General features: G+C 33.7%; 1 protein-coding gene across 1 annotated transcript in view; it reads right to left on the reverse strand.

Annotated features, from left to right (window-relative positions):
- Positions 1 to 26,114, reverse strand: part of HTR2C (5-hydroxytryptamine receptor 2C) — a 279,985-nt gene that overhangs the window by 55,773 nt on the left and 198,098 nt on the right. The window contains exon 5 of the mRNA XM_074391744.1: positions 13,227 to 13,427. Within this exon, the coding sequence (XP_074247845.1) occupies positions 13,227 to 13,427 (201 nt within the window). The remainder of the gene's footprint in view (positions 1 to 13,226; positions 13,428 to 26,114) is intronic.

The raw sequence follows: 26,114 nt of genomic DNA on the forward strand, positions 1-26,114 counted from the left end.
AAAAAAAATCCCTGATAAATGTAACATCCTGGGTAAATACTGACCTAATATTCATTGAAAGAAGTTGGACTCAAGAGAGCACATAAAATAGTACTTATTATTTGCTTCCATTTATATGATGCTCAAAAATAGGCAAAACCAAACTGTGGTAATAGAATAGTGGTTACCCATGGGGGATTACTAACAGAAAAGGTGGAACAGATAGTCCTCCAGATATTTGGAAAGTTCTATATTTTTTCTGGGTGTTCATTACAGAGGTGCAGATATTTGCAAAAATTTGTCAAGCTATATATATAAGGCTTGTGAGCTTTATTGTGTATGTTATACTGAATGATTTTCAAGGTTTAAAATTCATAGATAACCCTAAATTCTACTTACAGATAGTTAAGGTCAGAACTACCGAACTACGGTGAAACTGATATTTAGAATGTTGCTAAAAGATGAGACACAAAAGATACTCTGAGGTCACGGGCTGGTTTTGTGAACCATGGCTATTAATGAGTCATGAAAGTGAACAAAATTCCTTTAGGCAGTACCTTATTGGGTGTCTAAATCACTAAATCATGAATATTGTAGAGAATTGTATGCAGCAACACAAAATGGGCCTGGTTAAGGGAAAGGGTGGGCTAACATGCAAAAGTAGGATGATTAGGAAAGTCAATAAGGCATCAAAGAAGAAAGAAAACAGTATTTGAAGGAATTCTCTGAATAATTAGGCATGAAAATTTGGAGAAGAACTTTCAGTTCTTGTTGCCCTGGGTTTACTCCCAACACTTAAGGAAGTGAAGATGTGCTTTCTGTATGTTGAGAAGCATCTCTTTCAGAGAGAGAATAAAAGGAATGTGGGTGCATAAATGAGTAACAATAGAGGCCTAAACTAAGAAAGCAAGTAAAAGAATGAGAAACTAGAACATAGGAGATATACTAAAAATAGGTTGTGCTGATTGGCTATGGGGGAGAAAGAGAAGGTATCTAAAATGATTCTCAGGTTTCTCTTTAGATAAATGGGAAATGTTATTGCTGGTCACTAGAGAAACAAACATGCAGGATTAGGAAGAATATGGAGATAGGCGAAAAGTGATGAGTACAGACTTGGAGAATGGCATTTGAGATGTGTCCAACATGTCCCTACACAGCTCAAGCTACAGATCTGAATATAATCTGGACAGAAATAAATAGAAATATTTATTTAAGAGTCATTGGTAGATAGATACTAATTATTTCTGTGGATGATGCAAGCCAGGAAAGTATATAAGCAATTGGAAAGAACAGAATCCTAGGAAAGAAGAGGGATAAAGTAGAAAATGAAGAAAATGTCCTGGAGCAAATAGAGAGATAGAAGAAAAGGAAATCAAAGGAAAATTGTCATAGCTAGCAAAGAAACAGAGAATTATGAAGAAAACATCATTGACTATATCAAATGCTACAAAAGGAGCTAGAATTTGAAACCTAGTTGTTTTTTCTTTTTAATTTATTTGTTTAACTTTAGGTGCATACTATACCTGGCATTTCTCCCCATGTTATCCCTCCCCACCCTCCCCTCTCTCTCCTACCCACCATAACTGCCCCCAGTGTGTGATGTTCCTCTCCCTGAGTCCGCGTGTTCTCGTTGTTTAACACGCGCCTATGAGTGAGAACATGTGGTGTTTGGCTTTCTGTTCTTGTATAAGTTTGCTAAGAATGATGGCTTCTAGATTAATCCAAGTCCCTACAAAGGACATGATCTCATCGTTTTTTATGGCTGCATAGTATTCCATGGTGTATATGTACCACATTTTCTTTGTCCAGTCTACCATTGATGGGCATTTGGGTTGGTTCCAGGTCTTTGCTATTGTACACAAGGCTGCAATGAACATATGTGTGCATGTGTCTTTATAGTAGAACGATTTATAGTTCTTTGGGCATATGCCCAATAATGGGATTGCTGGGTCAAATGGAATTTCTATTTCTAGATCCTTGAGAAATTGCCATACTGTCTTCCATAGTGGTTGAACTAATTTACACTCCTACCAACTGTGTAAGAGTGTTCCTATTTCTCCACATCTGCTCCAGCATCCGTTGTCTCCAGATTTTTTAATGGTTGCCATTCTAACTGGCGTGAGATGATATCTCAATGTGGTTTTGATTTGCATTTCTCTAATGACCAGGAAAACCTAGTTTTTAAAGTGTGTTCCATGAACATTTATGTATTTCTGAAGCATTTTCAATGGTTTAATGAAGTCAAAAGTATTTCTATAGAAATATCAATATGTTATTTGCTGTTTTCATTGTGTTTACAATTTTACTGATAATGCCAATGTAATGGTGGGTGAAACTGCTGGTGCCTTGGCATGAATCAAGCAAGAGACACCAAACTGTATAAGAAGTTATCATATTCTTTATCACTATTTAGTTTTTTGGGGAAAATCAGTTTTACTTAAGAATATCCTTCATGAAGTAGTAAAAATTATTAATTTTATTAACTTTCAACATGTGGGTATACATCTTCTTAAGAACCTATGTGAGAAAATGGAAGCATAGGAAGAATGTATCTTCTGCATACTAATACAAAATGGTTGCTTTGAGAAAAAGTACCTATGCAATTGTTAGAGTTGCAAAATAAACTAACCATGTATTTTTTTTTTTTATAGACCAACATATTTACTTGAAGGAATGACTGCCAGACATACTAGAATTATTCAGACTTGGGTATTTGGCAGCTACTTTCTCAATAATGGATGACTTGAGCCTGTCAAGCAAAAAACAGATGCTATTTGCTGCCAGTGATAAAATCTGAGGTTTCAAGTGAATAGTGTAATTCTTGGAAAATGTCTATTCATCCCTGGGAGCTTGAACTTTCCTAATAGCTTAAGATTTTTCCATTAAGATTGCTGAAGATTATCAATGTATGTGTATAGTGAAATATCCCAACATTGAGAAAATGCGCATAACTCGGAGAGCCAATTATTTCCTTAATGACCTATGCCTGATGTTACAATATAAATCATGGTAAAATATCCATTTGATATATCCATTTGCAGATACATTAGTGGATTTTAATGCAACAGCATTTTAAAAAAGTCAGATTCTTGGTTTCGGATTGTACATTGCCATAGAACTTAAGAAACTACTACTTGCTGAGTTTTAGTGCACTGACAAACAAGAATGACAACAATTATCTGAATACATTATTAAAATAATTTCCTGTAGAAAAGCTACCTATCTTTGTGAGGATATATATTTTCTTCACATAATTCAACCACAGCAACTTGTTGCAATAAATTAGGTGAAAAAACAGAGATGAGAATCTAGCTATCTTCTATTAAGTCAGATGATTAAAGAATCTTGAAAAACTGTAAAACATTTCTCCATTGATTAGTGACATTGAGCATTTTCTTCATATGTTTCTTGGTGATTTGTATGCCTTCTTTTGAAAAATGTTTATTCATGTCTGTTCCCCACTTTTTAATGGGATTATTTGTCTTTTGTTGTTGTTGTTGAGTTGTTTAAATTCCTTATAGACTCTGGATTTTAGTCCCTTGTTGGACACATAGTTTGCAAATCTTTTCTCTCATTCTGCAGATTAGCTGTTCACTCAATGGATTATTTATTTTCTGCACAGGAGCCTTTTAGTTTAAATCCTATTTGTCGACTATTGTTTTTGTTGTTTGTGTTTTGATGTCTTAGTCATGAACTCTTTGCTGAGGCCAATGTCCAGCAGTTTTTTCCTAGGTTTTCTTCTAGCCTTTTCGTAGTTTCAGATCTTAGACTTAAGCCTTGTATCCAACTTGTGTTAATTTTTGTATATGGTGAGAGAGATGAGAAATTATTTAATGGGTGCATCGTATATTTTCTGAGTGACGGTTAACACTAAAAGCCCAGGCTTCACCATTACACTCTATATCCATGTTACGAGCTGCACTTGTGCCCCTTAAATTTACACAAACTAAAAAAAGAAAAAACTATGAAACAATGTCACTCTTCTTGCTGATTTTGTTTTGGAAAATATAGCTGTTTTTCATAAAGCTAATTAGTTACATTAACATATAATGGGTTTATTATTGTTATTTTAAATAAATTTAGACAAAAATAATTAAAAATTTCAATTTTAATTTCAAAGACATTAAATATTGATAGATATAACTCATATAAAGGCAAACTCTTTGGAATCCTCAATAATGTTTGAGTATAAAAAGATCATGAGACCAAAAGTTTGAGAATTCATAAATTAAACAATTATGTAGTCACTAGTGAATGCATAGAAGACAGATTTGATCATGTGGTAAAGCTAAAAAATTAACTGATTCTTATGAGATGCATTATAAATGTTGATAAGGAAGACATGAGAGTGACATATAAGTTTGGTTGTAAAGTCTGGGAGACCGAATGGCCACCACCTAAATTAGTATATAGATTAGAGAAAGCATTTTTAAAATTCAGTTGTTCACTTTTTCTTAAACTGAATTATAAATCTAAGGAGATCCCTATAAAATATCCAGGCTTTTGGAGTAGAACAAGGTAAGTTAATGCTAAAAATTAATATGGAAAATTAAACTTTCAAGAATGTCTACACAAGCTCTGAAAAATGACTAATGAATAGGGACTAACAATATCAGATAATAATAACATTTATGTAATAACATTAAAATTAAAAGTGTGAAATTGTGAAATTGGCACTTGATTGGACAGAGCAGTGGAAAAGAATGTAAACTTCAGAAATAGGCCCAGGTATATAAGAATATTTAATATACTATAAAGATGGCATTATAAATCTCAGGATAGATGGACTTTTTAAATAAATGGCATGAGACAATGGAAGAATTAGTCCGAAGAGACTAAAATTGAGTATGTACATCATGACATACAAGAATAAACTCCAAATGTATCGGAGGTCTAAATGTAAAAAAAATGAGAAAAACATGGGTGATTTATTGTCCAAACTGAGTTAGGGGAAAGGATTTGTTGCTATTACTCTCAACATAAAAAGGAAATCTGATGGATAAGATGAACTACATGAAAATAAAATAATTTCATAGGGCAAAATACCATAACTATGTCAAATGGCACACAGAAAATGTTTTCATTTATAACATGTAAAATGGTTAGTGTCTATAATTTAGAAAGAGCTGTTAAAATTAAGAAATAAAAATGTTAAAAAATGAGCAGAAGAACACTGAAAAGCCTATTTAGCAATGGCACTTAAGTGGTTTTCATACATTTAATCATATGAACTTCAATCAAATAAAATGGATACAAATCAAAACTACACGGAGGTAATATTTCTTGCTTATGGGATTTGCAACATTTAAAAAGTTTGAAAATAAACTTCATTAGCAAGATTTTGAGGAAACAGAGGCTTTCTTGCATTGCTGGTGGGAATGCAAAATGGTTCAACCCCTACCTACATATACCCCTTGATCAATCAACTCCACCTCTAAGAATTTATTTAGAAGATAAATTCTGAATACATTTGAGCAAGAACTTATTTAAAAGATAAACTTCCAATAATATGAAACACAGACATGCACACACACACAGAGGGGGACACACACACACACACACACACACACACACACACAATTATTCCAAGTAGAATTATTGGTTGCTTCCAAATATTGGAAACAACTTACATGACTATACAAAGAAGATTGAGTAAATAAAGTGTATCTAAGCAATCCATTACTAGTGAGTGTAAAAAAAAAAAAATAGAATGAATTTAGCTTTCAATTGGAGTATTTAGGCCATTTACATGATAAAGTTAGGTGTATATCTATCATCTTATTAACAATTGATAGAGTGATTCCCAGGACATAATATCAAATGAAAGAACAAACCAGAACAAAACATTAATTTGTATATAGCATTTTATCTTTCATTTAATAAAGGAAAAATAACAATATGTGTATTTGTGTATAATCATCTTTTTGTAAAAATAAACTCAAGAATTCTAGAAATGAATGAATGGGTTAACCAAGGAATAGAAGAGTAAGTGATTCTTCTCTGTGTATGTTATTTGCATAGTTTTAACTGTTGGAGCATCATATTAAGGTTTTACATATTAAAAATAAAGTCAAGAAGGTTGGGGATACATGCAAAAATGAAACAAAATCTTTAAATATGAACAATGGGTATCAGAACCACAGAGAAAAAAAAAATCAAACTAATCCTAGCATTTTGAACAATGCTTTGACTATATGCTGTTGGTGGAAAACATTCTGATGATAAAATGACAATGAAATTTTAAACATAGCATTTCATTTATTGGTATAGAAATGGGTATAGAAATACTGAAATTAATTTGTTGTGTTGTAGGATATAAAAATATGAATAATAAATATATCAATTGTTTCAGGACAAAGTTACTCACTGTGAGAAAATGAGGAAAAATAAAGAATTGGAAAGTAGCAAAAGAATCCTGTGTTCTTGGATTAAGATTAAAGGTATTGATATATAGGCAATGATATCCTATTAGCAAGGAGCATACTGAGCTTTCATTGCAGAAATACACCAAATTGTAAAGACCATCGACACTATGAAGAAATTGCATCAACTAACAGGCAAAACAAGCAGCTGGTGTCAAAATGGCAGGATCAAATTCATGCATAACAGTATTAACCTTAACTGTAAATGGACTAAATGCCCCAATCAAAGGAGACAGACTGGCAAACTGGATAAAGAGTCAAGGCCCATCAGTGTGCTGTATTCAGGAGACACATCTCATGTGCAAAGACACACATAGGTTCAAAATAAAGGGATGGAGGAAGATTTATCAAGCAAACGGAGACAAGAAACAAGCATGGGTTGCAATTCTAGTCTCTAATAAAACAGACTTTAAACCAACAAAAATCAAAGGAGAAAAAAAAGGGCACTACATAAAGGTAAAGGAAACAATGCAACAAGAAGAGCTAACCATCCTAAATATATATGCACCCAATACAGAAGCACCAAGATACATAAAGGAAGTTCTTAATGACCTACAAAGAGACTTAGACTCTCACACAATAATAGTGGGAGACTTTAACACCCCAGTGTCAATATTAGATGGATCAATGAGACAGAAAATTAACAAGGATATCCAGGACTTGAGCTCAGTTCTGTACCAAGTGGACCTAATAGACATCTACAGAACTCTCTACCCCAAATCCACAGAAATACATTCTTCTCAGCACTACATCACACTTACTCTAAAATTGACCACGTAATTGGAAGCAAATCACTCCTCAGCAAATGCAAAAGAATGGAAATAATAACAAACAGTCTCTCAGACCACTGTGCAATCAAATTAGGATTCAGGATTAAGAAACTTACTCAAAACCACACAACTGCATGGAAACTGAACAATGAATGACTACTGGATAAATAATGAAATGAAGGCAGAAATAAAGACGTTCTTCAAAACCAATGAGAACAAAGACACAACATACCAGAATCTTTGGGACACATTTAAAGCAGTGTCTAAAGGGAAATTTATAGCACCAAGTAACGACAAGAGAAATGAGGAAAGATCTAAAATCGACACCTTAATGTCATGATGAAAAGAGCTACAGGAGCAAGATTAAACTAATTCAAAAGCTAGCAGAAGACAAGAAATAACTAAGATTAGAGCAAAACTGAAGGAGAAAGAGACAAAAAATCCTTCAAAAAATCAATGAATTCAGATTTTTTTTTTTTGAAAAGATCAATAAAATAGGTAGACTGCTAGTCAGACTAATAAAGAAGAGAGAAGAATCAAATAGATGCAATAAAAAATGATAAAGGGGATATCACCATCAATCCCACAGAAATACAAACTAGCATAAAAGAATACTACAAATACCTCTATGCAAATAAACCCCAGTAAATCTAGAAGATATGGATAGATTACTGAATGCTTACACTCTCCCAAGACTAAACCAGGAAGAAGTTGAATACCTGAATAGACCAGTAACAAGGTCTGAAATGAGGCAGCAATTAATAGCCTATCAACCAAAAAAAGTCCAGGACCAGACGGGTTTACAGCTGAATTTTACCAGAGGTACAGGCAGGGGCTGGCACCATTTCTTCTGAAACTATTCCAAACAACACAGAAAGAGGGAAATCCTCTTTAACTCATTTTATGAAACCAACATCATCCTGATATCAAAACCTGGAAAGGACACAACTGAAAAAGAAAATGTCAGGCCAATATCCATGATGAACATTAATGTGAAAATCCTCAATAAAATACTCGCAAACCAAATCCAACAGCACACCCAAAAGCTTATCCATCACGATCAGGTCAGCTTCATCCCTGGGATACAAGGCTGGTTCAACATATGCAAATCTATAAATGCAATCCATCACATAAACAGAACCAAAGACAAAAACCACGTGATTCTCTCAATAGATGCAGAGAAGGCCTTTGACAAAATTCAACAGCCCTTTATGCTAAATACTCTTAATAAACTAGGTATTGATAGAACGTATCTCAAAATAAGAGTTATTTATGACAAGCCCACAGCCAATATCACACAGAAAGAGCAAAAACTGGAAGCATTCCCTTTGAAAACTGGTACAAGACAAGGATGTCGTCTCTCACCACTCCTTTTCAACATAGTATTGAAAGTTCTGGCCAGGGCAATAAGTCAAGAAAAAGAAATAAAGCGTATTCAATTAGAAAAAGACGAAGTCAAATTGTCTCTATTTGCAGATGACATGATTGTATACTTAGAAGACTCCATTGTCTCAGCCCGAAATCTTCTTAAACTGATAAACAACTTCAGCAAATTCTCAGGATACAAAAGGAGTTCTTAGAAAAATATGAGACAATTTGAGCATCAAAATAATTAAAGGCAACAATGAATCATGTATCTTGAAATCCCAACCTCAGGTGATCGGCCCACCTTGGCCTCCAAAGTGCTTGGATTATAGGCGCGAGCCACTGCCCCCGGCCATGAATCATGTATCTTACACTGAATACAAAAGAATTGAGGAGTCCCTACCAACATGAACTAATAAATAACAAAGACTTGGAGGGAAAACCCTTCCTTACATTAAAGTGCCAACAAATAAAGGAAAAAAGAATGACAAAGTGAGAAAAATTATCATTGTATCATCTTAGCAATAAATAGTTTAGGGAAGAATCATCAATGGATGTGAAATCCGTTAGGTCAAAGTTTGGAAACAATTTCTTAATTTCCAAATATATGAAGACTTTTCTACTATTTTGAAGTCATTTTTACCTCTTTTGAATTTCAAAGAAAAAACAATTTATCATTTTAACCCTTTGAAATGTAATGAGGAATTACTTTATGGATAAACATGTGATCAATTTTGATAAATATTTCTTGTGCAATGATGGGAATATGTATTCTTCACTTGTTAGTGAGTTCAGGTTTGTTAATTGTTTTCATACAATTGCTGAGAAGGATGTGCTAAGATGTATGCCATGATTGTAGACTTGTCTATCTGGCCCTGAAGTTCTGTCCTCTTTTGCTTTGTATTGTACATACTATGTACATTACATATGTGTGTGTATATATATATATATATATATATATATATATATATATAATTATGTATGTACAAAATCATTATTTCATCTTCTAGATGTATTGAATCTTTCATCATTAAGTAATCTTTCTCTAGAGTATTTGTTTCATGGTGAAAATATATTTTGACAATATAGCTACACAGTCTTTCTCTTGGATAGTGTTTGGATGGAGGAATGTCTTTGTTTTTATCCTTTTACTTTTATTATGCTTTATATATGCCACTTGTAACATATAGTTCTCTTATTTTTTTTGAAAGCCTGTATGACATTCTTAGAATACTTAGTAATTAATGTAATTAGGGATACGTTTGGTTTTAATTCTGCCATTTAGTTTGTGTTTTATATTTTTCTATCTTTTATTACCTCCTTTGGGATTTATTTTATTATTTCATTTTATCTTTTATTTGTAGAGACAGGGTCTCACTCTCTCACCAAGGCTGAAGTATTGTGGCATGGTCATAGCTCACTGCAGCCTGAAAATGCCTAAGTTCAAGTGATCCTCCCACCTCAACCTTCTGAGTAGCTAGGACTGCAGGCACATGCCACTATACCCAGATAATTTTTATTATTTTATAGTAATCTTCTGTAAATTCAGAAATTAAACATTCGTTTTCAGTTCTATTAGTGGTTCTATTAGTGGTTACCCTTGAATGTACAAGTCATGCTTTATTCATCAAAGCATAATATTAAATGCCGTTTTTATATTTATCCTGGACAATGAAAGCAGCTTCCCTTCAATGCTTTTTACTTATGGGCTATTGTCTTATGTATTTTAATTCCTGAAATATTCTGAGCCCAGAGACATTGTTATTGGTTTCTACAGTCAATATTTATTTATATTTAACCACACATTTACCATTTCACTGCTCTTAATTGCTTCCTGCATTTCCAGCCTTCCACCTGTTGCCATTTCCTTTTGCTCTAAAAACAAACTTTGGTACTTCCTTAAGTAGAAATCTGCTGTTGGTATGTTCTCAGGTTTTTTTTTCTCTGATAATGTCTTTATTTCACCTTGATTCATTAGGTATAATTTTGCTGAATATATAAATCTAGTTTAGCATCCTGGTTTTTTTTTTTTTTTTTTTTTTTTTTTTTCATTGCATTGACACTATACTCCAACATCTTCTGGCTTTCATTATTGATGTTTAGAAAGCATTCATTCATCTTATCATTGCAATGTTTTTTCTTTATTTCTTCCACATCCTTATGATGGATCTAGATGTTAATTGTTTTTTATTAATCTTTCTTGAAATTTGGTGAGCTCTTTAAATGTAACAATACCTTTCATCAATTCTGAAAGCCATTAGTTTTCATATATTGCTTTTCTGCCATTCTTCTCTCTCCTTGTGGAACTGTCCCCATTTTATACTATTTTCTGTTTTCTATCCTTCAATTTTCCATGCTTTATTCATTATAATTTCTTCTTACTAGTCTCCAACAATTCTCTCTTTAGCCATGTCTACTCTGCCACAGAGTTCTTAGGTGTTTATTTTTTTTAATTAATTAATTTCTGTGCGTGTGTGGCAGAGTCTCACTCTGTTGCCCAGGCTGGAATGCAGTGGCATGATCTCAGCTCACTGCAGCCTTGACTGCTGGGGGTCAAGTGATCCTCCCACCTCAGCCTCCCAAGTAGCTGGGATTACATGTTTGTGCTACCATGCCTGGCTAATTTTTGTATTTTTAGTAGAGTTGGGGTTTTGTCATGTTGTCCTGGCTGGTCTCAAACTCCTGGCCTCAAGTGATTCGCCTGCAATGTCCTCCCAAAGTGCTGGGATTACAGGTGTGAACCACTGTACCTGGCCATTCGTTTTTCATATTATGCTTAAGCTCCATATTTTCTAGGTGTTTCTAGAATCTTAATGTCATTGTTTATAGTTTGCAGTTTCTTGCTGAACTGTTTAAGATCAGCATGTAATTTCCATGTGCTCACTGGAGTAATTATTTAAAGTCTATGTCTGATAACTCAATTATTTGAAGTGTTTGTAGGTTTATTTCCATTATTTTTTATTGTCCTGTATCTGGTTCTTGTTGCATTGTCTCTTCACATATCTGCTTATCATTGTATTTCAGTGACAGCATTTAAAAATTATTGAAAGAACTAAGTTGAAACCTAGGATGATGGTTTTTTTGTGTGTATGCCCCCAAATTAGAATCCTGAACAAGATGAAATCATCTAAATCCAATTTTAGGGCTCAAGATTTCTCTCATTTACATAGATGACTTGAACCAGGGCTGAATTCCATATCTATGGTGATTTAATCTTGGTCTATCCTTATTCCTAGTGTCTGGTTCTTTGGGATCCCAGAATTAAATTCAAGTTGGTTGGCCCTTGCCAGACTCTGTATTCCTACTTTAGTGCTCCTTTGCTTATGAGATTGAAATGATCATCCCCACCTGTCAGTCATATCTTCATCTTCAGGTTTATAATGCATCACTGGGAAAAGTGAACCAGAATCATAATCATTTTTCTTGGATTTTTGTCTTTTTCTGGATCTTAGCCAATAGTAATTTTTATTTCATTAGCTTCTCAGGGATTTTAGTATTTTATTCATGTGTTTAATTGTCTTTAACACAAGAGTCATTGCAAATTACTCAGTCTGTCATTACCAGAAGCTGATGCACCAATATTTATCTGTGTATTTCCTTTGAAAGCACCATAAAAGCTGGCATCTTTTTAGATGAACTCTTTGGGCTGGCTGGGGCAAAATCTGTGAACCGTTGAATTTGTAAGTCCAACTGTTATGTAACTTCTTTTTTTTCTTTTGGGACAAGCTTCATGACTGTTTATTCAAAGATGTCTGTGCTATATACCAATGGAACAATCTACAATAGAACAATCTTAAAACTGAAATTTATTTGATCAATAAACCCAGAGTCAAAATATTTAGATAATATTAGTGAAGATTAAATAGAGGTCTTGATCCTGTTGCATGCTTTACCAGGATCTTTTACAAAAACATAAATTTGAAGAAAAATTATTTAATAGGACATAAGTTTAAGTCCAAGCAGAAGAGGAAAAAAAGAGGATTGTAAAACCCCTAAATTCCAATTGGTTCAATTTCTTGGCTTTAATATTAGCACTTATGAACACCTCACATATAAGCAATGGATGATCATTTCTTTCCCTTTAAACTCCTACAAATCTTTAAAGAAATGAATAACTTTTTTCTTTTTGTATACCCAGAATTCAAGAAGACAATTAAAACTGAGGGAAAATTGTACATTTTAGGTTTCATAGCAAAATACATTTAGACGTATTTACTTCTTTAAGATTTAGATTGCATTATTAATTTTTCTATTGAAAAAGATAAGAATTTAGAATAAAAATACTAAAGTTAATATTCTGGGATACATGTAACTTTTCAATGTAAGATTGAAATGTTATATTTTTTAAAATTCAGACTTTAATTTTGACTTTATATTTTTCTCATCTTCAAAGCATTTAAAATAATTCAAATAGTTTGTATCTGTGTTGCAGAATTCATTGGCATACTAACGCATAAAATAATTTAGCAGCATAAAGGGAAACTTTATATTTGCATATTCATACACATTACATTCATTTCATTATTGTTAACCTAAATATCAGATAAATAGGTTAAGAATAATTACTAAATAGAAGAACCCGATCAAACGCAAATGTTACCAGTCGACGTCTGTACGTTGTTCACAGTACATAATCCGAAAGTATTGAGCATAGCCGCTGCAATTCTAACGGCCAAAAAGTTTTATTTACCTATAGAAATTGCCCAAACAATAGCAATCTTCATGATGGCCTTAGTCCGCGAATTGAAACGGCTATGCTCAATAGGATTACGTATTGCTACATACCGATCCAGCGATATAGCGCAGAGGTGCATGATGGACGCTGTTGAAAATAAAACATCTAAAGAAATCCAGACGGGGCACAAATATCTAGGTAGTGGCCAGACATAATCTGAAAGAGAACAGAGAGAAGACAAGAACATGTCATCCAAATTGTACTGACTATAGTCTTAAACATTAGTCAGCTTATATTTTCCTCACACAATCTAAACCTTTTCAAGAAAATGAAATTTAGGAAGCATTCTTTTCCATAGTGATGATGATGATGATGATGATCATAATAATGATACCTTCAGTGTGACATACATTTTATTGATGTAAAATTTACACAACATAAAATTAATCTCTTTAAAGTGTACAATCCAATGGCATCTAGTACCTTCACAGTATTGCACAATCAGCACCTGTCTCTAGTTCAAAAACATTTCATCACTCCAAAAGAAAACTGCATACCCATTAAGCAGATACTCCCTATTCTCCCCTCAACCATCCCCTGCCAACCTCTAACATGCTTTCTATGTTTACGGATTTAACTAATTTGGATATTTCATATAAATAGAATCATACAATTTGTGACTTTTTGTGTCTGGCTTCTTTCACCTAGCAAATGTTTTTGAGGTTTATCTATTTCGTAGCATGTATCAATACTTAATATTTTTTTTTTGTGGCTGATGTTATTATCAATTGAGGTTTCTTTGGAAGCTGTTGTAAATAGAGTTGTCTTCTTAAATTCCTTCATGTACTGTTCATCGGTATGCATAGAACTACAAATGTCCTGCAAATTTGCTGAATTCATTTATTGGATCTATGTTTTGTGTTGATTCTTTGGGATTTTCCATATATAAGATCATGTCTTCTGCAAACATAAATAATTTTATTTCTTCTTTTCAAATTTTCCTCTTCTTTTTATTTCCTTTCTTGGACTAATTGCTCTACATAGAATGTTCAGTACCATGATAAATAGAAGTAATGAAAGTGGGCATTCTGTTTTTTTTTTCCCTGATCTTAGAGGAAAATCAGTCTTTCACTATTGACTTGGTTTTGTTTTTATTTTTGTTCTTGTTTTTTATAAATGCCTGTCAAGGAAGTGTTCTTTTATTTCTAGTTTGTTGAAAATTTTTTATCATAAAATAATGATGGATTTTTGCAAATTGTTTTTCTGCACCAATTGATATAGTCTTGTGGTTTGTATCCCTTCATTCTATTAATGTGATATATTAGGTTGATTAGTTTTTGTATGTTAAATCCCTCTTGCATCCCTGAGATAAATCCCATTTAATAATGGGTATATAATATGGTGCTGAGTTTCATTTGCTAGTAATTTATTGAGGATTTTTGCATTCATATTAGTAAGTAATACTAGTCTATAGTTTTCTTGTAATGTCTAGCTGGCTTTGATATTAGGATGTTGCTGGTCTAATAGAATATATTACAAAATGTTCCTCATTTTCTATTTTTTAGAAAAGTTTGAGAAAAATTTGGTATTAATTTTTTAAATGTTTGGTGAAATTCAAAAGCAAAACTATGTCATCTTGAGCTTTTATTGTTGAGAAGTTTTTGATTACTGAGTCAATATCGTTACTTGTTATAGGTCTCTTCAGATTCTCTGTTTCTTCTTGAGTCACTTTTGGTAGCCTGTGTGTTTTTTAGGAATTTTCCATTTCATCTAATTATTTAATTTACTGGAGTATAATTGATCATTGTATTGTTTTATAATCCTTTTAATTTTTTTTTTTGAGATAGGGTCTCAAAGGTCCCTTAGGCATTGTTCATTTTGCTTTATTATTTTCCTTTTATGCTCCTTCGACTGGATAATCACAATTGACCTATCTTCATGTTCTGTGATTATTTCTTCTGTCTGCTAAATTCTGCTATTGATTCCCTCCTGTGAATTTTTCATTTCAGTTATTATAATTGTTAGCCCCCATATTTCTTTTTTACAATTTTATCTCTTTAATTATATTCTCTGTTCCTTGAGACATTGTTCTTCTGGTTTGCATTCGTTCTTACTCCATGGTTTCCTTCAGCTCTTTGAGCACATTTGAGATAGTTGATTTAAAGTCTTTGTTAAGTCTAATGCTTGGGCTTCCTCATGATCAGTTTCTATTTTGTTTTCTGAAAATAGGTCATACTTTCTAGTTTATTCGTATGCTTTTTAATCTTGGTAAAACTTGGACATCTTAATATTACGATGTGGCAGCTCTGTAAATCCAATTTCCCTCCCTTCCTGAAGTTAATTGTTGCTACTTGTTATGGGTTGATTTTGTTTGCCTGTCTAGTGATTTTTCAAAACTAGTTTTGTAAACTGTTTTCTTTTACTTTGGTCTTCTGTGGCAGCTGAAATCAGCACCCTGTTAGTTTGGTGGTTACCTAGCACTTTTACAGAGGCTTCTTAAATACCAGTTGACAAATTAAAAAAAAAAAAGAATAAATGCTTTCTTACTTTTTGCAGGTTGGCTCTGTTTGAGACCTTCCTTCAATTCTTAATGAGGTTGTTATGCCTTCAATGCTTAACTCTGCTTTAGCCTCAACTTTATGATTGAACAGAATCTCAGAGGCTGAAGGACAGCCCAGCTATAGGTGAAAGAATAGTGTCTTTCCAAGCTATTTCTAAGAATTCTGGCATCCTTAGGCATGTCATGTGTGGCTTTTTTCATTCTCCGTTATATTTGACTGACTTAAAAATAAAGTTTTCTTTTCCATCATATCTCCATTCCCAACCTCTTTCTTCCCAGGCCATTCAACTTGTTTCTTGTTTGTGTGGTCTAGTGTTACTCGTCCTAGTCTGCTGCAAACAGTGCTTCTGCCTTTTAATGCTTCTGGCAAACTCCAACCAGAACGTCATCTAAGCCCTGGAAATGCTCTGAATCAGGCAACACAAAGGCAAGTTATTGTTCCAGTCCTTCAAGGAGCCATCAGAAAAGTATAAAAAAACAAGCACATTTCTTTGAGGGAAATATCTGTATTTCTTTGGCACTAGCAACATGCATCAGGAGTGCAGGCTTTCATCTTCAAATTAGCTGCACATTTGTAAATGGGATATGGTGGCAGGTTACTTAAAATGCTGCAGTGCTCTCTTACTGCAAAGCAGTGGGTTTCTTCTTTATTTAGCATTCACTTGTTTGTTTTAGTTTTTTGGTTAGAAATTTGAGTTTCATAGTAGTTGATTCTGACAAGTGTTTCCAGGTCATTTTATTGCTCTTGTGGAGAGACAGAACACTAAACTTCCCTCTCACGTAAATTACTTTTATGTTACGTATTTATTTCTTAATTTACCTTATCATAGCTATTTGTTTTCTATGTGCCAAACATTTTGTTAGATACTAGAAGAAAAGATTAATAAGTGACAGAAACTCTTGTTATTTTACTTCTAACAGTTACCAGCTGAATTACTGTTGCCATTTGATGATAGTCTTTGGTGTGCCATAGAGTCTGAATTTGAGCTGGTGCCAGAATTAGCAGAACATTCCAAGTAAATTGTTTTTAACATTGATGTTGTAACTTGAAAAGTTGAGATCTGAGTTATATTTAATAGTGCTAAAGTTTCCACACTGGAGCAATATTAAAAGTTTAAAGTTTTTGTAATGATATTGGCATCTAGAATCTAGCAAATGAATCACGAAAAAAAAAAACACAACTTTTAAATGTGCTGTTGGTGAATTGTTTTATGATGTATCGTATTCTAGTCTGTTAGACTTGTGAAAATTAACTTAGATACTGGGTTTTTCTCCTATGCAACCTTAGTAGGTGTGACTACCTTACAGGATAAAAACAATTCACACTCTTGTTTTCTTGGGGAAGTAAGGACGAGAAAGGTGAAATGTTGTTAAAATATTCTGGAAGGTTCGTTAACCAGCATTCTTCCTTTGGACATTTTTGGTTTCTTCCAGAATGGGCTGAAGGATATGTCAAGATACAGACTGATCAACTGGTGCTTCATTCTTAATAATAAAGTAGTGACCAAACCCCTCTACTTTGAATGTGAACATTATTGCCCACTAGTAAGAGATTCTGTACAACTCATTATTCTTTTATTGTGAAGTTCTTTTGTTTCTGTAATACTCTTGTTTAGGTTGGTAACATTCTCAACCTTTACCAGTATATAACGTGTTCTCAGATGTCTACTAAAGACAGTAAAATTGCCATTTTTCATTTTTCCATTATAAATGTTGCTGCTTCAATCTATATGAATTATTCATACATGCTTGGATAATAAAATTTTCTTAGATTAACCATTAGAATTCATATTTATGATACTTGGTATGTGCCGAGCTTCATGAGTCTGTAAACTTATTGCTTTCACCAAATTTGAGGAATTTTCAGTCCTTATTTTTGCAAATAGTTTTTGTTTCCATTTTCCCTCTCATTCCCTGGGTCTGTTAGGACATTTGCTTTTGTTTCACTGATTCCTGAGAGTCTGTTCTTTTCCTCCTCAACATGTTTCTCTCTGATCTTACTTTTGGATGATTTCTATAAATCTATCTTCAAATGCACTGGCTATTTTTTCTGTCATCTCCATTACTCTGTTAAGCTCATCCAGGATAATTTTATATTTCACATGTTATATTTTAGCTCCCAAATTGCCATTCAATTGTTGTTGTTCTTTTTATTTATCTTCTGAGGTCTTCCATTTTCAATAATTATGAGCATGTTTTCTTTGATGCTATTGATATAAATATAATAGTGGCAATAAAATCTTTCTCTGTGAATTTTAACATCTGGGTATTCTCAGGATAGGTCTTTTAAAAGTTGTGTGTGTATCTCTGTGTTTGTGTGTGTGCGTGTTTGTGTGTGTGAGTGAGTTGTTTTTTCTAGTTTCCTCCTAAAGTGAAACATTTTAGATTGTAAAATAAACATTGTGAATGCTATGTTGTCAAGATGCTGGATTTTGTTCCATTGCTCCAAAGGGTATTGGTGTTTTTGTTTCTGTTTTCTGGCAATTAGCTTGGTTGTACTCAAACTGCAATCTCTGTCATTTGGGCTACAACTCAAATGTCAATTCAGTTCACTTCTCATTTCTTAGGCTGCTTGCAGGATGTCCCAGGCATGCATGGTTTAAAAGTCAGCTGGCGATTTAGGCAGAGTTTATAGTTTCCCAGGGAAAAATTTATGGTTCTCCCTATCTCTACCTTTTCCTAGATGCTCCTTTACCTTCCAGTTTTGCAATTTCCTCAGGATCTTTAGGCCATAAAAACTAAAGACTTTTTTTTTGCTTTTTTGGGAGAGGATCTGGCTCTGTCACCCAGGCTGGAGTGCAGTGACACTGTCTCGGCTCACTGCAACCTCCACCTCCCAGGCTCAAACAATCCTCCTGCCTCAGTCTCCTGAGTAGCTGGGACTATAGACACTGGCCACTATGGCTGGCTATTTTTTGTATTTTTTGTAGAGACGGGGTTTTGCATGTTGCCCAGGTGGGTCTCTAACTCCTGGCCTCAAGTGATTAACCCATCTTGGCTTCCCACAGTGCTGGGATTGCAGGCATGAACCACCACACCCAACCAAAAAACTAAAAATTTTTTAAATTGGAGTTTTAGCTACCTCTCATGGTAGAAATTGCATCTTCCTCTTGAGCTATAAGTCATGAAAGTTGGAAACTTTCATGTCCACTTACATGAGGTACATAAGATAGTCAAATTCACAGAGATATAAACCAGAATAGTGATTACCAGGGACTGTGGGTGGGGGCTGAGGAAGCAGAGTTATTTTTTAGTGAGTACAAAATTTTAATTTGGGATGGTGAAACGTTCTGGAGATAAATAGGGGGTGATGGTTGCAAAACATTGTGAATGTAATTAATGGCGCTGAACTGTACACTTAAAAATGGTTAAAATAGTAAATTTTAAGCTATTTTATCTCAATAATATTTTTAAACTGGCAAACTACTTCCAGCAGTATATTAAAAGTATACTCCATGAGGCTGGGTATGGCAGCTCACACCTGTAATCCTAGAATTTTGTGAGGCTGAGGTGGGCAGATTACCAGATGTTGGGAGTTTGAGATCAGCCTGACCAACATGGTGAAACCCTGCCTCTAATAAAAATACAAAATTAGCTTGGTGTGGTGGCGCAAGCCTATAATCCCAGCTATTTGGGAGGCTGAGGCAGGAGAATTGCTTGAACCCAGGAGACGGAGGTTACAGTGAGCCAAGATCATACCATTGCACTCCAGCCTGGGCAACAAGAGCAAAACTCTGTTTAAAAAAAAAAGAAAAAAAGAAAGAAAGAAAGGATGCTCTATGACTAGGTATAATGTATCCCAGGATTGCATTGGTGCTTCAACATTTGCATATTGATCACTATAATACGTATTAATAGAATGAAGGACAGGACCATCATTGATCATCTCAAAGATGCATAAAAAAGATCTGAAAAATTCCAACTTACATTCACAGTAAAAATACTCAGCAAACTAGAAATAAAGGGACCTTCTTCAACATGATAGAGTCCATATTTTCAAAATACAGCTAATAATAATGAATGGTGAAAAACTGATAGCTTCTGCTCCAAGATCAGGAACAAGACAGGATTCCTGCTTTTCCTAATTCTATTCAACATTGTTTTGGAAATTCTAGTCAGAATGATCAAGTGTCAAAAAGAAATAAAAGTCTTCCAAATTGGAAAGGAAGAAATAAAACTATGCTGGTTCACAGATGACATGATCTTTTTTCTTTCTTTTTGACACAGGATCTCATTCTGCTGACCAGGTTGGAGTGCGGGGGTGTGATCATGGCTCATTGCATCTCCCACCTTGTAGGTTCAAGCAATTCTCTCATCTCAGCCTCCTGAGTAGCTGGGACTACAGGCATATGCCACCACGCCTGGCTATGTTTTAATTTTTTTGTAGAGATGGGGTCTTTTTGTGTTACCCAGCTGATATAATCCTATATATAGAAAATCCTGATTAATACACATGCACGCACACACACACACACACACACACACACACACACACACACAAGCTAGTGAAGCTAATAAAACAATTCAGCAAAATTCACGATCTAGGATCAACATAGGAAAATAATTTTCATACACTGACTCAAAACTTGAAAAATAAAATTAAGAAAATAATCCCACTGGGCACGGTGGCTCACAACTGTAATCCCAGCACTTTGGGAGGCTGAGGTGGGTGGATCATGAAGTCAAGAGTTCAAGACCAGCCTGGTCAAGATGATGAAACCCTGTCTCTACTAAAAATACAGAACTTAGCCAGGCATGGTGGCGGGCACCTGTAATCCCAGCTACTCAGGAGGCTGAGGCAGAGAATTGCTTGAACCCAGGAGGTGGAGGTTGCAGTGAACCAAGATCACGCTACTGTGCTCCAGCCTGGGCAACAGAGCAAGAATCCATCTAAAAAAAAAAAAGAAAAAAGGAAAAGAAAATAATCCCATTTACAGTAGCATCAAAATATAAAATATCTAGGAATAAATTTAATCAAAGAGGCGCAAAACTAATACTCTGAAAACTATAAAACACTGTGAAAGAAATTAGATAACCTAAATAAATGGAAAGTTAGGCCATGTTCATGGATTAGAACATTTAATATTGTTAAAATAACAATACTTCTCAAAGTGACCTAAGGATTTAATGCAGTCCCTATCAAAACCCTAATGTGTTTGTTGGCAGAAATGGAAATGGTAATCCTAAAATTAATATTTAATATTAATTTTAAAGGGATCTTGAATAGCCAAAACAATCTTCAAAAGGAAAACAAAGTTTTAGGACTCAGAATTCTTGATTTCAAAATTTACTGGAACTTTAATAATCAAAGCAATGTGGTACTAGTATAAGGATAGACATAGATTAATATAGCAGGATTGAAAGGCCAGAAATAAACCTATTCATCTATGGTAAGCTGAGTTTTACACTTGTGGAAATACCTTCCAATGGAAAAAAAAACAGTCCCTTCAACAAATAGTGCAGGGAAAACTGGATATCCATATGCAAAAGAATAAAGCTGAATCCTCACCTCACAATGTACACAAATTGTAACTTAAAATGGTTCCAAGAGCTAGATGTAAAAACTGAAGGTACAAACTCTCAAAAGAAGAACAGAGGGGTAAATCTTAGTGACTTTGGATTTGGCAATGATTTCTTAGATATGACACCAGTAACATTAGCAGAAAAGAAAAGATAGAAAAATTGGACATAATTAAATTAAAGTTTTTTCTGCATAAGAGTACTATCGGGAGAATGTAAAAACAGCCCACAGTATGCAAGAAAATACTTGCAAATAAAAAATGGGGAAAGGACTTGAATAAACATTTCTCCAAATGAGATATACAAATGGCCAACAAGCATATGAAAAAATGCTCAACATCATTAGTCATTAGAGAAATATAAATGAAAATCGTTATGAGAAACCACTCCACTCCCACCAGGTTGACCATAAACACAAAACTAAAAACAAAATGAGAACTGTCAAGTCTCGGTGAGGATGTGGAGAAAAAATTGGAGACCTCATACATTGTTTGTGATAAAGTAAAACCTCATGCATTGTTGGTGATAAAGTGAAAACAGTTTGGAAGTTCCTTCAAAAGTCAAACACAGAATTATCATATTACCTAGCAATTCTATTTATAGATACTCAAGCAAATATTTGTACATGACTGTTTTTAGCAGCACTTTTCACCACAGCCAAAAGGAGGAAATAACCCAAATATCTATCAACTGACAGCTGAATAAACAGAATGCACTATATTCATAAAATGGAATATTATTCAGCCATAAAAAGAGTGAATTACAAATACATGGCACAATATGGTTGAACTTTGAAAGACTTATACGCTAAGTGAAAGAAGTCACATGCAAAAGATCACATATTGTATGACTTCATCTATCTGAAATATTCAGAATAGGTAAATCCTTAAAAGACTGATAGGAGACTAGTGTTTTCCAGAGGCTGAGGAATGGAGCAATGTAGAATAACTACTTAATGGATATGGAACTTTTTTTTTTGGGAAGTAGAGATAAAATATATTGGTACTAGATAGAGTTGATGGTTGGACATGATTGTGAATGTACTAAATACCACTTTTAAATACTTTTAAATGGTTAATAGTTAATTTTGTTATATGTATTTTATCTCAATAATAAAACACCGAGATCTCAAGACATAATATTCAAAGTGTGAAAGATACAAAATGTTTTATCCTAATATACGCAGAATTAGAAAAATCTCAAAAAAATTATTAAGGAAAAAGAGAATCAAAGACAGTAACCATTAGATAACACCGATGTTGGAATTTGTAGACGAAGACCTCAAAGCAGCTACCCTAATCATGCTCAGTGAAGGAAAGGGGCCTCCCTTGAAATGAATAGAAAGGTAGGAGTTCTTAATTAATAAGTAGAATTTATAAAAAGAACCAACTGAAAGCTTGGAGCTGAAAAAAACTATAGTATTTCAGAAAAAATCATTGGATGGGCTCAACAGAAGACTAGAGATGGCAGATAAAGAGTCATAAAAACTAAAGTTAGATGCATAAACTTATATAATCTGAGCAACGGTGAGAAAAAATTAAAAATAAATGAACATAGTGGGGACCTGAGAGACAATAACCATGTGTTTAACATTTGCATCTTTGGAATTTTATAAGGAGAGAAGAAAAATTGGTAAAGAAATACTATTTGAAGAAATAATCGTCCAAAACATGCCATAAATTTGGTGGGAAAAAAATTTACAGGTATAAGATGTTCTGTAAAGCTCAAATGTTTAAACCAAATATATATATATATATACCTAATCATCAAAATCAAACTGGTCAAAGTAAAAGATAAAGATGAAAACATTGAAAGTAGCATGAGAATAATGACCCATTACATATAAAGAACGAGGATTTAAATAACTTCAGATTTTTTTATCAGAAACCATGAAAATCCCAAGGTAGCATAACCTACAATTTTAGAAGACTGAAAGAAAGGAACTATCATTTCAAAATTCTATATGCAGTGGAAATTTATGTCACCAACGAATGTGAAATAGAGAATCTCAGGTAAAGGCAAACTAGAAACTCATTGCCTGGAGACTTGCTCTAAAAACTGTTAAAAGATGTTTTTCAGGAAGAGGGAAATTATATTAAAGAAAAATACAAAAATATTAGGAACAAGGGAAAAACAACAGAAACAATAAATATCTTAGAAAATACAATGGGCATTTTTTTCTTATTTTAAGTCTTTAAAATATGTATGACTCTCAGAAGCAAAAATTTTGTAACATTTTCCGATAAAGTTCACAGTGCCTGTAGATGTAGTCTGTACCACAACTAAGACAATAAAAGGAAGGATAAAGGAACATACATGGTTTTAAGTTTTATCTTTCGCTTGGAGTGATACAATATTAACTGTAAGAAACTTGGAAAAATATATACATACAGGTTGAATATTGCTAATTTGAAAGCCTGAAATCCCAAATTCTTCAAAATTCAAAACTTTTTGAGCACTGAGATAATGCTTAAGGGAAATACTCATCAGACCAGTTTGGATTTTCGAATTTTGGATTAGGGATGCTGAACTAATAAATATAATAAATATATTCCAAAATCTAATAAAATTCAAAATCCAAAGTATTGTGATCCCAAGCATTTTGGATAAGGGATATTTATCCAAAATATAAGGTATATTTTTGTCCAGAGCATAGTCACTTAACAAACAAACAAACAAAAAACCTGTCAAAGAAATACAGTAGAAAAACCAATAGTTCAATAAAATTGCAATACTCAAATAAAAGGAAAAAACAGGCCGGGTGAGGTGGCTCATCCCTATAATCCCAGCACTTTGGGAGGCCGAGGCGGGTGGATTACCTGAGCTCGGGAGTTCAAGATCAGCCTGACTAACATGGAGAAACCCAGTCTCTACTAAAAATACAAAAAATTAGCCTGGCGTGGTGGCACATGCCTGTAATCCCAGCTACTTAGGAGGCTGAGGCAGGAGAATCACTTGAACCCCAGAGGCGAAGGTTGGGGTGAGCTGAGATCGCGCCATTGCACTCCAGCCTGGGCAACAAGAGCCAAACTCCATCTCAAAAAAGAAAAAAAAGAAAAAAAAAAAAGGAAAAAAACAAATCAGAATTAGGAAACAAAAGAATGTTTTCCCACTCCTATAGAAAACAGACGAATGGAAAAGGCAAAGAATAAACAGAAAAAAAAAAAAAAAGTAGACATAAGTCCAAACAAATAAATAATTGCATTAAATGTAAATGGTGTAAATACACCAATTCAAGGAAAGAGATAGCCATGTTGGATTAAAATTGAGAATCCAATTAAACAAGACACAATTATATGCTACCTATAAGAAACTCTACAAATTTAAATGTAATAATATAGATAGTTACACAGGCTGAGCATCCTTCCTCTGAAATGTCTGGGATTAGAAGTGTTTCAGATTTTGATATTTTGATATTTTGGAATTTTTGCATATACGTAATGAGACATGTTGGGGATGGAACTCAAGTCTACATGTAAAATTCATATATATATATATACACACTCTCTATCTAGCCTGAAGTAAATTTTATGCAATATTTTAAATAATTTTGTGCATGAAACAAAGTTTTGACTGCATTTTGACTGTGACCAGTCGCATGAGATCAGGAGTGAAATTTTCTACTTGTGGCATCTTGTTGGTGTTCAAAAAGCTTTGTATTTAGGCTGTGTGTGGCAATTCATGCCTGTTATCCAGCACTTTGGGAGGCTGAGGTGGAGGATTAGTTGAACCCAGGAGTTTGAGACCAGCCTGGGCAACATAGGGAGATCCTGTCTCTACAAATGTTTTCAAAAATTAGCTGGGCATGGTGGCATACACCTGTGGTCCCAGCTACTCAGGAGGCTGAGACAGGAGGATCACCTGAGCCTGGGAGGCTGAGGCTGCAGTGAGTCGTGATAGTGCCACTGACCTCTAGCCTGGGCAACAGAGAGAAACCCTACATCAAAAACAAAAAACAAAAAAACAAACTTTTGATTTTACGTTATTTCAGATTTCAGATTTTTGGACTAGAGATATTCAACCAGTATTGTAAAACTATGGATAAAAGATATACTCAGCAAATACTAATTAAACAAATGCTACAATTTTTATATTAATAAAAGTTGAAGTAAATTGCAGATCATAGAATATCATGAGGGATAACAGAGATCATTTATAATAATAAAGTATCAATTCAGTGAGGAAATATAACAGTCCTAAACATTTATAATACATTTAAAATATAATAACATTTAAAATGTAATAACAGGGCTTCAAAATTCATGAAGCACAACAATGGTAGAACATAAGGCAGAAATCAAAAGTACAATTACAATTAATGCTTCAAGATTTCAACACCCCTTCCTCAGTAATTGACAGAAAAGCATACAGAAAATTACCAATGACATAGAAAAACAACATTATCAACAAACTTGACCTAATTGACATTGATAAAACACACCATCCAACAACAGAATACACATTCTTATCAGGAACTATGGAAAATTGACCAAAAAAGATCATATTCTGGCTCATAAAATAAACCTGAAGAAATTAAAATCATTGCAATAAGACATTGTGTGTTCTCTGAGTATAACAGAGTTAACCTGACAACAAATAACAAAGATACCTTAAACATGTTCAAATATTTGCAAATTAAATGCACACTTCTAAATAATTCATGTTTCAAAAAGAAAAAGGCAAGTGAAGTTAAAATAATTTGAAGTAAATTAAAATGAAAATAAAACACTAAAACTTGTCTGATGGTGCTAAAGCAGTCTTCAAAGGGAATTTTCTAATGTTAATGGTTTATTTTAGAAAAGAAAGCTCAAATCCTTGATCTA

This window comes from Saimiri boliviensis, chromosome X (assembly GCF_048565385.1).
Source record: "Saimiri boliviensis isolate mSaiBol1 chromosome X, mSaiBol1.pri, whole genome shotgun sequence".
Taxonomy (NCBI): domain Eukaryota; kingdom Metazoa; phylum Chordata; class Mammalia; order Primates; family Cebidae; genus Saimiri; species Saimiri boliviensis.